This window comes from Lutzomyia longipalpis, chromosome 3, assembly GCF_024334085.1.
Source record: "Lutzomyia longipalpis isolate SR_M1_2022 chromosome 3, ASM2433408v1".
NCBI classification, from domain to species: Eukaryota; Metazoa; Arthropoda; class Insecta; order Diptera; family Psychodidae; genus Lutzomyia; species Lutzomyia longipalpis.
In genome coordinates this window covers 7,441,917-7,455,992 of record NC_074709.1, presented here as the reverse complement: position 1 = coordinate 7,455,992, position 14,076 = coordinate 7,441,917, and the positions used below count along the sequence as shown (strand labels likewise).

Sequence of the window (14,076 nt, the reverse complement as noted above, 5' to 3'; positions counted from 1 at the left end):
TTTTCTATTAAGTAAATAGATTGAATAGCTCACCTGTACATAATGTACTCACTTTTAGAGCATTTAAACATTTAAACAAAATGTTATGGTGCTTTGATATAGACTATATGGCGTGTAACGTGTCCACCTTTTATGTTTTTTAAACAATCGTGTGAAGCGGAGACTTTGACAAAAATTTTTAGAATTCTCTAACAATGATTTTTCCTCGTGAATAAATGTTTTTATTTCGTTTTACCTACAATTTGTTTCATGGACATTTTCTTGTTTATTGAAGTGTGATGTACAATGTACCCACCAATGTACATTATATATCAAATAAAATGTCCGTAATTATTTTGAATTTCCAACAAGAGTGATCTTTTTTTTATCTTCCTATTTTATTGTTGAAAAGTTTAAAAATAATAATTTGCAGCACCACACCGTGGATGTGGGTGGATTTTCTGTCCAATCCCATTGCGACATCTCTCTTTGCTGAAATCTCCATCCAACGATAACTTTTTTTTGCGCTTCAAGGCAATCAAGAGCAATACACACGAAAGAGCGCACGATGTGCAGGAGGATGGCAACTAATCGAATTTTGTGATGATTTTCCTTTGATTTTCTTACATGTATTTTCTTACGTGTATAGTGTGGCCGGTCAAAGGGGGTGGAAAGTTATTTTTTTACGAAAAGAAACAAAGAAGCTAAAGACTGAGACACAAGACAGCTGAAAAAAACATCACGACACTTTAAAAATTTAAGAAAATTAGAATTATTTTGAAATCAATGAGAAAATTTTAGAGAAAATCATTTTCTAACGACTAGAACAGGCCAATTTAGGAAAGCTTGCGTCATAAGAAAAATTTATAATTATTTTTGTGGCACTAAAGCACTCATTGAGAAAATTTTCAAAATTATCAGATACCTGATGAAGGGATTAGCTTAAGTTTGCCTATGATTCATTTGAAATTTTTGCAGAGTCTACATAACTTCAAAATTGTCTAGAAAGTCAACTCACAAGCTTTCTTGTAGTTTTAGCTCTCAGTTTTTGTTTAATTTTACATAGATTGTAGCTGTTTGAATCTGAGCTATTTCAATCATTTCCGTCTTGAAAATTTTAACAAAAATTCATGAAATTTCGCATAAGAATTTCTTGAATTCTTTAACCGAATCCATTTGATTTCTATGACAAAGGAAGCTTTTTATAATTTTTTTCAACGTCAAAAAAAATTGGTAAAACTCGGGTTAAATAAATCGGTAATAAAGGAGTTTATTCATTTCACCTTTATTTCGAGAAAGTAATCGTGGCGCAAGTAATCTTCCTCACAAAAAAAGAGAGATTTTCCACTTGTATTAAGATTCGCCAAAAACGTGAAAAATGACGTCACTTTTGTGCTTTTTGGAATTTTTATTTTGATCAATCGGATCTATCGTTCTATTGAATAAATTTTAAATGAAAGTTGAATCTAATGAATGATAAGCACTTTTTTGCTTCATTTTCTTGTTTATTTTTTTATTAGCTGTAAGTCCTTGTTTTACTTCACATGGACATGAAACTAACCTATTTTTGTCCCTCTGGGCTATCTTAAATTCCTTAATTTATCCATAACATGGCTTCTTAAGTTGATAAAATGTTAAAGAAAGACTCTCTCGTGAAATTTTTCAAAAATCTTTAAAAAATCTCATTCAAGAAATGATAAGAAATATTCCCTAAAAGAGCATTTTTATTAGTTTTTCGAAGCTTATTTCATGTCAAGGATATTTAAGGAATTAATGCAAACAAGTTGACACAGTCTCCTCTATAGCTTAATTTAAATTAAAATTTTACTTTAGAGTTTATCTAGTTTATTTGCCAAGAGAAAAAACTTAAGATCTCCCTCCAAGCCCTCCCAATGAAGCATTTTGCTCGTTTTTGCTCATTTTATTGCAATGAAGAAAACGTAAAGTCTCTTTAATGCCACACCAAATACTATTTCCATCACCTGTCTTGTACCAATGTATTGGAGCTCTCCAGCACGATCAAAGTTTCTTTTTATACCTCCCATGGGGAGGTCTCATATGTATACACTAAAAAGAAGAAAAAAAAGTAGGTATGTGACTTCGAAAATTCACAAAATCCATGAGCGAAAGACTGGAAATGGAAGTGAAATGAAATTCAGTGTTGGTTACGTCTTCGTTGCGTGAATACGCTGTAAGTTTTGTGTCTCAATCTTTGGGGCGTTAATGAACTTTTTTTTCTTCTTCATCGTGTTAACGAAGCTCCTCTTCTCCTCCTAGATCATTCATATTTTATAATAATAAAATAACAAATAGTAATTATATATCTTTTGTGCTGGATTACATTGTTTTTTCCGTCTTATATCATAGAGTTTTATCCTACTTTTATTTCTTCTTCGCATTCGGAATTAAATATCATTGCGATGTGCGTTTTCGTCGGAAGATAGTGAAAGTTGATTGTTTTGTTTGAGAGGAAAATTGGATCAGTGCTTTAGATGATTTTTCCCCTATTTCTTAACATGGCGATATAGTCATTTCTTATTACACCATCATGCAGTTGAAAATGGTGGATTAGTCATGAGACCGACCGGTTCTTTAGTGCTCAAAAACTTTTAACATACACACAAGGATTATCCTCAACTTGCTGACCTCGCAGTGTAGTGAAGTGAATTAATTTTCTTCTATATGGGTACACTCTGTGTGTGAGAGAATTTTTCAGAGTTTGTGAATTCCGAAAATGTTTCTGCTTCACCGCACGATTAAGATTTTGCAATGATTCTCTTCCATCATCTACCACAGATTGCAAATTTTCTTTCCTACCTCGCGAAACCCTTTGAGGAAAAAAATGAAGAAAAAATGTCAAAAGAGATGAGAAAAAAATCAATTTTCAACGAGAAAAATTGCTTATAGGTTCCTATTAATTTATTTTATTAGTTGCGGATGGAGTTCCAATTGAATGCTCCTATATATTAAAGCTACATATGTAGGTACATATGTATGTGTGATGCTCAATGAACTTTCTGGTTGACGGAAATGGGAAATGATGTAGTACATTTCTGCATGAATATCGCAAATGAAGTTAAAGAATATGGCCTTTGGAGTGTCTTCAGCAACAGTGACAACAGTGCCGCGAAAAAGAAGTCCTCGAGCTGCTGGCGAAGGTTCGAATCTCACATTGAGATCTTTCAGTTTTTTCTCCATATAAAATTCACTTTCAACACTCTTGTAAAATACCTTTAAGAAAAAATATTAAGAGATTAAGTTCCCCTTTAAAAAAAAACAAACTCTCAACTCTCCATACAGTTCTTATCTCATCTCAATCAATTGTGTACTTGACGCACAAAAATGAGCCACTAGCAACGGATGCTATTCTACCGGAGCCACTGTATGAAAATGTGGCGACGACTAGTGGTGGTGTGAAAGGTCCAGAAACGCTATGTATCTGTCGAACGATGTTTCCGACATCCGGAGAATGTGAATTGCAGCAAATTGCCGTCTTTGTTGGTAGTTTTCAAATCTTAAACTCTCTTTAAATCATCACCTCTTAAGAGAAAAAAAAATGATGAAGAAACCTAATCGGTCATTTATATACAATTTCTTTTTTTCCCTCTCTCCTAAAATGCATTTAAAAGACGATTCTGACCATCACTACGAATCTCTCTATTCGACGAAAATGAATGAGCTTCAAACAAAATTGCCCAATCATACAAATGGCAATACCCAGGCAATTATAAGCAACGGCATGGAGAAAGATCTGCCAGACGATGACTTCGACTCATTCGACAGTGAACCAGATTCAGACGATGATATTAAGAAGGTGAGGAATTTTAATTGGAATTAGTAATTAACTATATACATACATATCTCAAGCATGTGTGCTTCTCGGAGCATTTTTCTTTTTCTTTTTTAATATCTACCTCATCTACCTACATATTAAATTTAGCATAATTCATCACAGTTGTGTGGAAGATAAAAGCATCGAGAATATTTTTGTTGGTCATAATTTAACTCTTTTTAGTGAATTATTTTATATAATTTTGAAACAAAAGTAGAGGCTTTGCAAAGAATTAATAAATAAAAATAGTTGTGATAATTTTGAAGGCTAAAGAATAACCCAAAAAAAAATAGAATATTTATTGGAATATTAGGGAAATTCAAAAAAAAAAAAATTATTGCGTAAAACGTAGGTACGTAGTAAAAGAACAACGGAACTCACATGTGAAACGTAAAAGGTTAATTTAAAAAATGCTGTAAAACGTGAAGAAGTATCATTCATTCACTCGATATTTCTTCTTAGAATAAAACAAAATAAAATAACTACTTTATTACAAATTTTCATGCTTGTAAAGAACATAACCTTACTTTTTTTTATCTACATTTATCAATTTTATCAAAAAAATGTTTTTCTATTGTATTTCATCATTAAAATTAATGGGAATTAGTAATATTACAATCAAAATAAGTTACACTTTTCGCATAGACCCACGTGAAACATTATATTTTTTTTCCAAATTTTACTGAATTTATTTGTTTTTCAAAGTGAGAAATGTATTAAATTCACGAAGTTAAGACCGAAAAATTTCTTCTGAAAACATTTGGAGAAGAAATATCGATATAAAAGATCGCATGTTTCTATATTTCACGAGACCGCGAAGGGGTTTAAAAATATAAGGTTATGTTCTTTACGTTAAAACAAATTCAAATACAATTATACAATTAAAAAAACTTTTAGAGCATGCTATTACGATTGAAATTAATTTCTTAACTTGAACTTAAGCAAAGATTTGTGCCAGAAATAGCGTAAAATGTAAGAAGTATTTGAAGACAACGTAAACGACATAACCTCACATTTTAAGATTTTGACTAAAACGTTTTTTTAAATCTTATTAAGCATTCAAGCAATATCCATACGTGGAAAGAAAAGAAAACAATCGAAAATCGACAGAGTTATATATATTTTTACACGCTGCTGTAATAAAATACATTTTTTTACACAAAGCAAACGCAATAGGTACTTTCAAAAAGATAATTCTGTATATTTTTGTACCTCTGTACCTACTTGTTCCATATGATTTAAAAATTATTGGGTTGTCCAATATTTAGATGGATTTCTAACCTAAGATATTCACATAAATTCTGTACAATTTTGATTTTCTGTCTCATTCATCCCCATTGAATGTAATGGGTAAAAATGTTAGGTTAGAAATTCGGATAATTAATAGACAACCCAATACAAAAAATAATGATTTTGATATGAAAACAACGCGTTAACGGCGTTAAAATAAAGAAGAAAAGATTACACATGTACACATTTTACTTTATGGTTTACAATTTCTCCAGTGAGTTCCCCTACTTTTTTTTAACGTAAACTACACCTACCTAATTTCAATTAATGTGATAATCATGTTTTGAATTTATTCTGATACATTATTCCAACACAATAACAACAATTAAAAAATATTTTACCTCAATTTCACAATACAAAGTATTCAATTGAAAATATTTATTGCCAAATAGCTTCGTTTTTTTGTGAATTTATTGAAATTTTTATGAGAAAAATAGCAAAATTCGATGATCTAATTGAAGAATTTAGACGATGTGTTAGATTTGCTGTTGTGTATTGCAGAAATTGCTCTTTTAGTGGGAATAATGCGAAATAAACTATATATTGCTGAATGAGCATAAGATGGTTACAAACAATAGTAAGATAGAAAGACACGAAGAGTTTTTAAAAGTGAATTTTTTTTTTTACTTTTATTTCTCATCAACTCTGTGGAGGGAAAAAAAGTGAAGCAGCATAATGCATATAGCGCGTGTTGTTTTCGTAATGAAATTAATTTTCCACGCTTCCTCCGCCATGTCGGATATACATTTCACATTATATATATATTTACCAGCTTATGTATATTTTCTGATTGGAAACGCACAAATATGTGAATATTCAAATGAAAAATTCACAATATGCAAATAAATAAAAGTCTGTGAATGGGAAATTGTGTGCAGAGCGAGGAAGCTCATAGTTGGATTGGTGGAAGATGCTTCATTGTGCATTGAACTTTCATTCGCGGGGCTTTTCCCACAAGCTCTGGTTATATATGTTTTTCTTTTCTATTTCAATTTTTTTTTTGCAGAATGACAGTGGGGTGGATGTGAGTAATACGAAACTTCCGGAACCACCAACATCGTCCAATCAGGTTTATGCTTTAATGCAAAAATTCAAAAATTTAAGCTCCCTCTCGGAAATTTCAAAGTCACTGAGTCGTTTTACGAAGAAAAAATCCAAGAGGAGCGGAGAGGGGGGTGCAACTGTTGGGCAAAAGTATGAAAATACAAAATTCTACGATGCCCCTGAGTATCAGAATGTTCCCTTTGACGGCACTGTACGCAAGTCCAAATCACCAAAGTCCAAGAAGAGGAATTCCGTGTTCTCACACAAGTCAGACGATGCGTACGAGAATACGGAATTCCATGCACCATGCCCAGCTACATTTGATCACAGTCTCCAGCAATCTAGTCGCGATGAAGCATGCGGGGAGGTGGGTGCTGACGAGGCGCCCATTAAGGTGCCGCGGAAGAAATCAAAGAGTGGGAAGAGTTTCAAGTCGAAATTGCGACGAAGTCTCGTGTCGTCGGAGTCAACACTCAACATTGGGAGCTCCTTCAATGGGACACGAAGTACATTCTACATTTCCGACTCAGTGGACATGGATTCGGGCATTTTCACAGGAAGTGATCGAACCCTACGCACGGATGATGCCACAAAGTCTCCCACGCCAGGAGATGACGTTGCTAAAGAGAATCGCAGGAAGAGTACACCCTGTGGACGTCCATTGAATCCCCCACCACCACCACCGGCATCCTCGGCAGAGAAAAGGAAGAATCTCGGCTCCACAACATCGTGGTATGCAGAGTGTGGAGTCTTCAAGTCAGACACATTGAAGCGCGAATTGAAGAATCAGGATAAGAAAAGTAGTCGCAGCACAACATCCTGGTACGCCGAAGCTGGACTCTATCAGACCACAAGTGGAGACTCCGTGGCCAGCTCCAGTGGTAGTTCAGGGGTATCAACGGGCGGTGAATGCGGCGGTGGGGATGATAATTCCCACAGCATGTTCCTCAATGAGCCACTCTACCAAATCTACTCAGCCGCCAAGTTGGAGTCCATTTCGCGGGATATTGAGCTGGGTGAGCAGGATCAGAGTGATGGGTACGAGGAGATTGGCAAGAAGGAGGATGAAATGGAGATGGAGGAGAAGAAGCCATTGCGACCGACGGCACTGCAGCTTGTTGGCCCCAAGCAGGGACCCTCGAGGACGCTCTGGAGCGAAATTCCTGAAGTTATCAACTCAGAAATTCTCGGTGAGTTCATTTATCTTATTCTTATTTCTTTTCTTGTGAAAATTTTCTTTGTTGACTTTGAGTGCCTAAATATAGCATGAAAAGTTTTTATTTTCATAAAAGTCGAATTGATTTCAGTTTAGAATTGAATTTTCTAGACAATTTTGAAGTTTGAATCGGCGACTTAAAATTAAGTAAAATTCCTATTAATTGGTTAATTGAATATTAATCCCATTAAGCCTCATTTAAAGTCAAAAAAAAAATATTCCTAAAAAACTCTGCTAACAAAAATTATTCAAATTGAGAAAGAAACGAAAGAAATTAATAAAAAATCAAAGATTATGATCAGTGTGATCGACAACGTACAATAAAGAAATAAAATAAGAGTTGTTTGTAGGAGTGAGAGTAATAAAAGGGAAAATGAAAAAGAGAAAATCAATTAAATAAGATTGCAATCAAAAAGAAAAGTTTTTTTTACCCACGTGAAAATAATTGGATAAAACGGACAAATTAGTTTAATTAATAAAAATTAATCGTTTATGTCGTTTAGTCAGTTGAAAAAATAATTAAGTTTTAGTTTTTAAAATTCAATTTTCGGGTTTTTAAATAAAATTAGTAGTATTCAGTTCAATATTGCGTAAACGTGCAAAGTAAGTAAAAGCCAGGGTAAAAGCGTATGGCGTAAGAAAAAAGATATATTTTCATGTTTTTTTTACGGTTTAAATTACAAAATTAAAATTAAAAATTAAACAATTATTTTAACATCAAAATGATGAAATTTAAACAGCATGTAAAAAATTATTACGTTGTGCTAATTACGTCGGACGGAACATAACCTAAAAAATCACAAAAGTTAAATTCTTTACGCGCTAAATTATTAAATTAAATAAATTTCTTTTGAATGCTTTAAGCTTTTTCTTATTAAAAATATCTATGCAAATGCATTCGTTATCTGTATATATAATTTTTTCGTTTCTATTGCTCTTACGCTTTAGGTTAAACATTTTCATTTGCATTTTAAAATGAGACTTAAATAATTTTTTTTATAATTAAATATTTGCAAAGTTTTCAATTACAAATAAAAGATTTTTTAATCTTTTTTCTTATTATGTACTAAATTTAACCCTTCTAGGACCATTGGAGTAATAAATATGACTTTATAAGCAAAAAAACAGGGCAAAAAGAAGAAATATGATTTTCTTTAATATTTTTTTTTTATTAAAGAGAAAATATTTAAATGTTTTTTTCTGTCTAAAATCATAAAGAACATCAAATACAGTGTAATGAATCTAAATTGAAAAACAAATTATCAATAAAAAATATTGGCATTAGTCCTTAAGAAGAATAAATTTGAATCGAAACGTCGTCAAAGTAATAAAGTCCAGTAACGTAGACAGAAATTTATTGAAGAGAGTATATTTCTGTTGCATTCAAATTAGCAGATTTTGACAATTTATGCTATTCTAACGATTTACGTTTATTTTTTTTTTAAGTTTGATATTTCTTTTCAAGTTTTTCGCTTTTTTTAACCGTTTTAATTATAATCTTTGAAATGATTTTTTTAAACTTTAATTGACAAGTTTGACATTAGTTTTCTTACGTTTGACGTTAATTCTTGTGCTTGGCGTATTTTTGTCAAATTCTGTCATTTCCAACATTAAACGTTTTTTTTTTTTAACTTTTGTGTTCGCGAAATTTCCTAAATTATAAATTACACTTTATTACAAAGCGAGCACATTTGCATTCGTATATCTTGCTTACCAAATCCGATCTGTCATTTTTGCCGCCAAATATGTCCTTTTCTCTACATTCCTTGTTTTCACCACTCGAATTCACCACCATAATTATCCCGCTTCGAGTGCGCGCCAAATTAATTTTTTTTGTAAAGATCTTTAATGAAAATCAAACCTGTCTGTCCTTTAAAGAGATCCTTTTGTCAATTAAAAAAAATCTTTTCTCCAACAGCAACACTTACATCGACGGAAAAGCGTCTGCAGGAGGCAAAATTCGAGATTCTAACATCAGAAGCATCCTACCTGAAATCCCTGAATCTTCTCAAATCTCATTTTATGAATGATCCATCATTTAAGGACACCACAACGTTGAGTAGTGCCGACCGAAAGACCCTCTTCTCCTACACAATCCCCGTGCAGGAGTGCTCTGATCGCTTGCTGTGCGATCTGGAGAATTGCTGGCAGGACAATATAATGCTCTTGGGGTTGAGTCATAGTGTCTACAAGCACGCGGAGAAGTATTTTCACGTCTACGTGCAGTACTGTGAGCATCAGGTGCGCCTCGATAGGACACTGAGGCGTCTCAAGGAGACCAATAGGAACTTCACGCACGCCCTGGAGGTTCTCGAAGCGGATCCCATTTGCTGTGGCCTGAGTTTGCATTCATTCCTCATGCTACCCATGCAGCGGATAACGCGGCTACCGCTGCTCATTGATGCGGTGCTGAGTAAGCTGAAGCAGGATGATGATGAGTACGACAGCTGGAAGATGACACTGGCTATTCTCAATAAGATTGTGGCTCAGTGCAATGAGGCGGCTAATCGTTCGGAGCAAGCATACGAGATGCAGTACATTTCGCGCCAAATTGAATTCCCCACCAGTATTAGTCCCTTCTCAATTGTCCCCGTTGGCATCCCAGCCCCCAATGGCTTGTCACGTACCCTGGTGCGACGTGGGGAACTCACGCATCTCATCTGGCGCGGGGATGATGGGAAACTCACGTTCGGAAAGAAATTCAGCAAATCCAACATTTACGTCTTCCTCTTCACTGATCTCCTTGTTCTCACCAAAAAGAAAAGGTGAAAAAACCGTTAAAATTTTGAATTTTGTTCAAAGAAAAAAATCTCAAAATATCCTTTTTTCAGCGATGAGAACTTCTTGGTCTTTGACTACTGTCCAAGATCAATGCTCACAGTGTCATCGGGAGATGTTATCCCGCAGCTACCAACAAAAGACGTTGCCCTTGCGGGGAAGCACCTCATTCTCATGACACTGCTGGAGAACCACGAAGGGAAGACTATTGAACTGGTAAGGAAGAAAGTGCTTTAAATTAATAAACTAAAGTCATTTATTTTCCGTATGAAGAGTTAATGGACTTGAACGCCTCATTTCTTTCTTTTACTTAATTTTCTTTTAAATAAACTTAACTGCATTGATTGCAAATGAGATGTGAGCGATGACCGAACTATATTTCTTCATTGTTTTTTATCATAAAATTATATCACAATGTGGATTTTTTTTATTTGAATTATTTATTGTTTAATGGACTTAATTTGTTCGTAAAATAAATTGTTTTACTCTGGCTTATGTAATGTACCTAATGATTGGGCAGCAACTCTAAGACACTTAAAGGGTAAAAGATGTCTTAGCTTAATGACGGAACCAGGGGTGTAGTTAGAAATCTATTATAAGAAGTCTATTTATGAGAACTTTTATTTTAACGAGATTATTTCTTCGAACAATTCTAACGTTTGACGTTTTTGTTATATAAATTTTGACGTCTATTTCGATATTTGACATTTTTTTTTAAATAAGATTTGGTTTCCTTTTCAAATATTTGACGTTTCGTAATATTTGACATTTTTTTCCTAACGTTTGACATTTTGTATTCATTGTAATATTTTTCGTTGCTTTAGTTTTTCTTTTCTTCGTCAGTTTTAAAATTAAACGTCAAACATTCAAAGAAATAAAAATATTAAAATCAAAGTGTCAAACGTAAGAAATAAATAACAATTTATTAAAAGCGAAAAGTCAAACTATAGTAAAAAGAAAAATTAACGGCAAATGAAAAGAAATGCTAAACATTAAAAAAGAAAGTCAATCATAACGCGTCCAGTGATAAGAGTTGGTATACCACAACGCGGATGGGTCAGTCTATGCGTTGTAATTTAATTTGTGAGTACTATTAGAGTAGGCAAAGTCAATTTTTTGTAAAATTTAGCAATTTGACACATTAAAATGCTTATATCTTAAGTTCTATTAGACCTACAGAAATTTCTTGACTAGTTCTGGAAAGGTATTGAAATAAGCTATAATCTGACATATATTTCGAAACATTTCAAGGTCACCTCCAGAACACAAAATGGCGGATTTTTGTTCAACAAAAACAGTTTTTTGCACTTTTCGTCCTGAAGGAATGGTCCTAGAGGTTTCTGATGTTCTAGAAAGTTGTAGAGTTTTACAAAACCTTTAATTTTATACTAAATTGAGCAAAATCGGACAATCCGTTCAAGAGATATGGCTCTTAGAACTTTTCAAATTTAAGAATTTTTCAAATGGCTATATCTTCTAAACGGCGACATAGATTTTCTTCATTTTTGGACTGATGAAAGATATTAAGTCAGGCTACAACATATCAAAATTTAAAAGATTTGCCTAATGGGGATTCAGAGATATTGCCCCTTAAAGTTAGGCAATTTTTGTTTTTGTTTTTAGCGCCTCTTGCGGATGTTTTAGAAACTTGAAATGTTCTAAACAGTTGTAGGGCTTCTCAATACCTTTCATTTGATACTAAGATGGTCAAAATCGGTCAAGCCGTTCTCGAGATATATCGAAAAAACACTTTTTGCTTTAGGCCGCCATATTTGCTAAACCGCTTGACCGATTTTGAAGTATGAATTGTTGATGAAAACGTCTCACTGAGCTCTACAACATACTAAAATTTCAGACCTCTAGCTATAAGGGAACTGGTTGATGGTGTTTCAAAATGGCGGACGGCGGCCATCTTGGATTTCGAAAATGCGAAAAAATGAAATTTTACATCCACATTTCTATAGAAAACTTCAAACCGGAAGTCTCTATCTGTTACCGTTCTCAAGCTATAAGGCAAAGTTTAGAGTCCCGGACGGCAGGCCGGCAGGCCGGCCGGATCAAAAATTTTCCACCACCATTTTCGTAATGTGGGATGTTTAAAACGTGCTCATACCAAGTTTGAGCCCGATCTGAGGTGGTCGGTTTTTCCGACGATTACAATACTTGGTATGCCACGATTGTGGTATACCAACTAATCTATATAATAAAGAAAGGTCTCTCTAAAATTTCGTTCCTGTTCATCTATGCATTTCTACACCGTTGGTCCGATCGTGATGAAATTTGGTACAGAGACTACTGATACCAGGCGGTTTTTACCAACGACATTCATTTTCCCCCCAGAGCCCCCCTTCATATAGCCCCCATATAAAAATCACGCTTTTCTGGCTACTTTTTGAATTTTGCGCCAAAAAAGTTGTGTGAAATTCACTTTTTCCCTTTGAAATATCTGTTGGAGGTTTTTGTGTGGCCCATCTTCTATATAATAAAGAAAGGTCTCTCTAAAATTTCGTTCCTGTTCATCTATGCATTTCTACACCGTTGGTCCGATCGTGATGAAATTTGGTACAGAGACTACTGATACCAGGCGGTTTTTACCAACGACATTCATTTTCCCCCCAGAGCCCCCCTTCATATAGCCCCCATATAAAAATCACGCTTTTCTGGCTACTTTTTGAATTCGGCGCCATAAATGTTGTGTGAAATTCACTTTTTCCCTTTGAAATATCTGTTGGAAGTTTTTGCGTGGCCCATCTATATAATAAAGAAAGGTCTCTCTAAAATTTCGTTCCTGTTCATCTATGCATTTCTACACCGTTGGTCCGATCGCGATGAAATTTGGTACAGAGACTCCTGATACCAGGCGGTTTTTACCAACGACATTCATTTTCCCCCCAGAGCCCCCATTCACATAGCCCCCATATAAAATTCATGCTTTTTTGACTACTTTTTGAATTCGGCGCCATAAATTTTGTGTGAAATTCACTTTTTCTCTTTGAAATATCTGTTGGAGGTTTTTGCGTGGCCCATCTTCTATCTATATAATAAAGAAAGGATTTCGTGTCTGTACAGCTATACAAATCTACACCGTTTGACCGATCGTGATGAAATTTGGTACAGAGAATCCTTATATCAGGCGCTTTCGAGTGGCCGTATTCATTTTCCCCCCAAAGCCCCCCTTCAGGTAGCCCCCATATAAAAGTCATGCATTTTTTGCAAATTTTTGAATTTCGCGCCCGAAATGTTGTATGAAAATGATTTCTTCTCTTTGCAAATTTTATTTTCGGGACTGATAAGTTTTCCAAATATACTTATAAACCATCATAATTTTTTCTCTCTGAAATTTGCGCGAAGCGCAACAAATCCCCGCGAAGCGGGGCGAGGTAAATTGGAGCGAAGCGACAATTTACCTCGTTAGGTATAATGTTTTAAGAAAGTAACCAAAAATTAAAAGAAAAGTCAATCGCTGGAATAGACGTTAAAATTTTCTAATGATATATCTATTGACATTTTTTCTAACTATCTTTAAAAATTTTTTATAATTTTTAATCTAGAAAAATAGCTTTTAACCTTTAAGGGAAAACCTTAACATTTCTTTGACATTTTTTTTTCTAACGTTTGACATTTTTAACGTTTATGCTTTAAGAGCTTCAGAATGTTTTTCTATAAGATAATCTAAGCTTTTTCTATGTTCTACAGATTTTGTCGTGTCAGTCTGAGACAGATCGTCAACGGTGGCTTCAGGCAACAGAGCCCCCCTTGTCGGATAACCCGGATGAGACTCTGTACGAACAATGGGACTGCCCGCAGGTGATTGTACGGCATGAGTATCAAGCAACGCAGCCGGATGAGTTGTCCCTGGACCCTGGAGATATTGTTAATGTCACGAGAAAAATGGCAGATGGTGAGTTTTTACAAAGTAATTGAATTTAAAAGAAAA

The 14,076-nt window shown here is 34.2% G+C and overlaps 1 protein-coding gene across 4 annotated transcripts in view; it reads left to right on the top strand.

Moving 5' to 3' along the window:
• LOC129791767 (uncharacterized) overlaps window positions 1-14,076 on the top strand; it is a 49,277-nt gene that overhangs the window by 34,713 nt on the left and 488 nt on the right. For 2 of the 4 annotated variants that reach the window (XM_055830154.1, XM_055830155.1), the window contains 5 exons: window positions 3,609-3,793; window positions 6,108-7,335; window positions 9,280-10,126; window positions 10,193-10,355; window positions 13,836-14,040. In XM_055830154.1, the coding sequence (XP_055686129.1) occupies window positions 3,609-3,793; window positions 6,108-7,335; window positions 9,280-10,126; window positions 10,193-10,355; window positions 13,836-14,040 (2,628 nt within the window). Of the gene's footprint in view, window positions 1-3,608; window positions 3,794-6,107; window positions 7,336-9,279; window positions 10,127-10,192; window positions 10,356-13,835; window positions 14,056-14,076 lie in introns of all 4 variants that reach the window. The other 2 variants (XM_055830152.1, XM_055830153.1) reach the window with 1 other exon arrangement.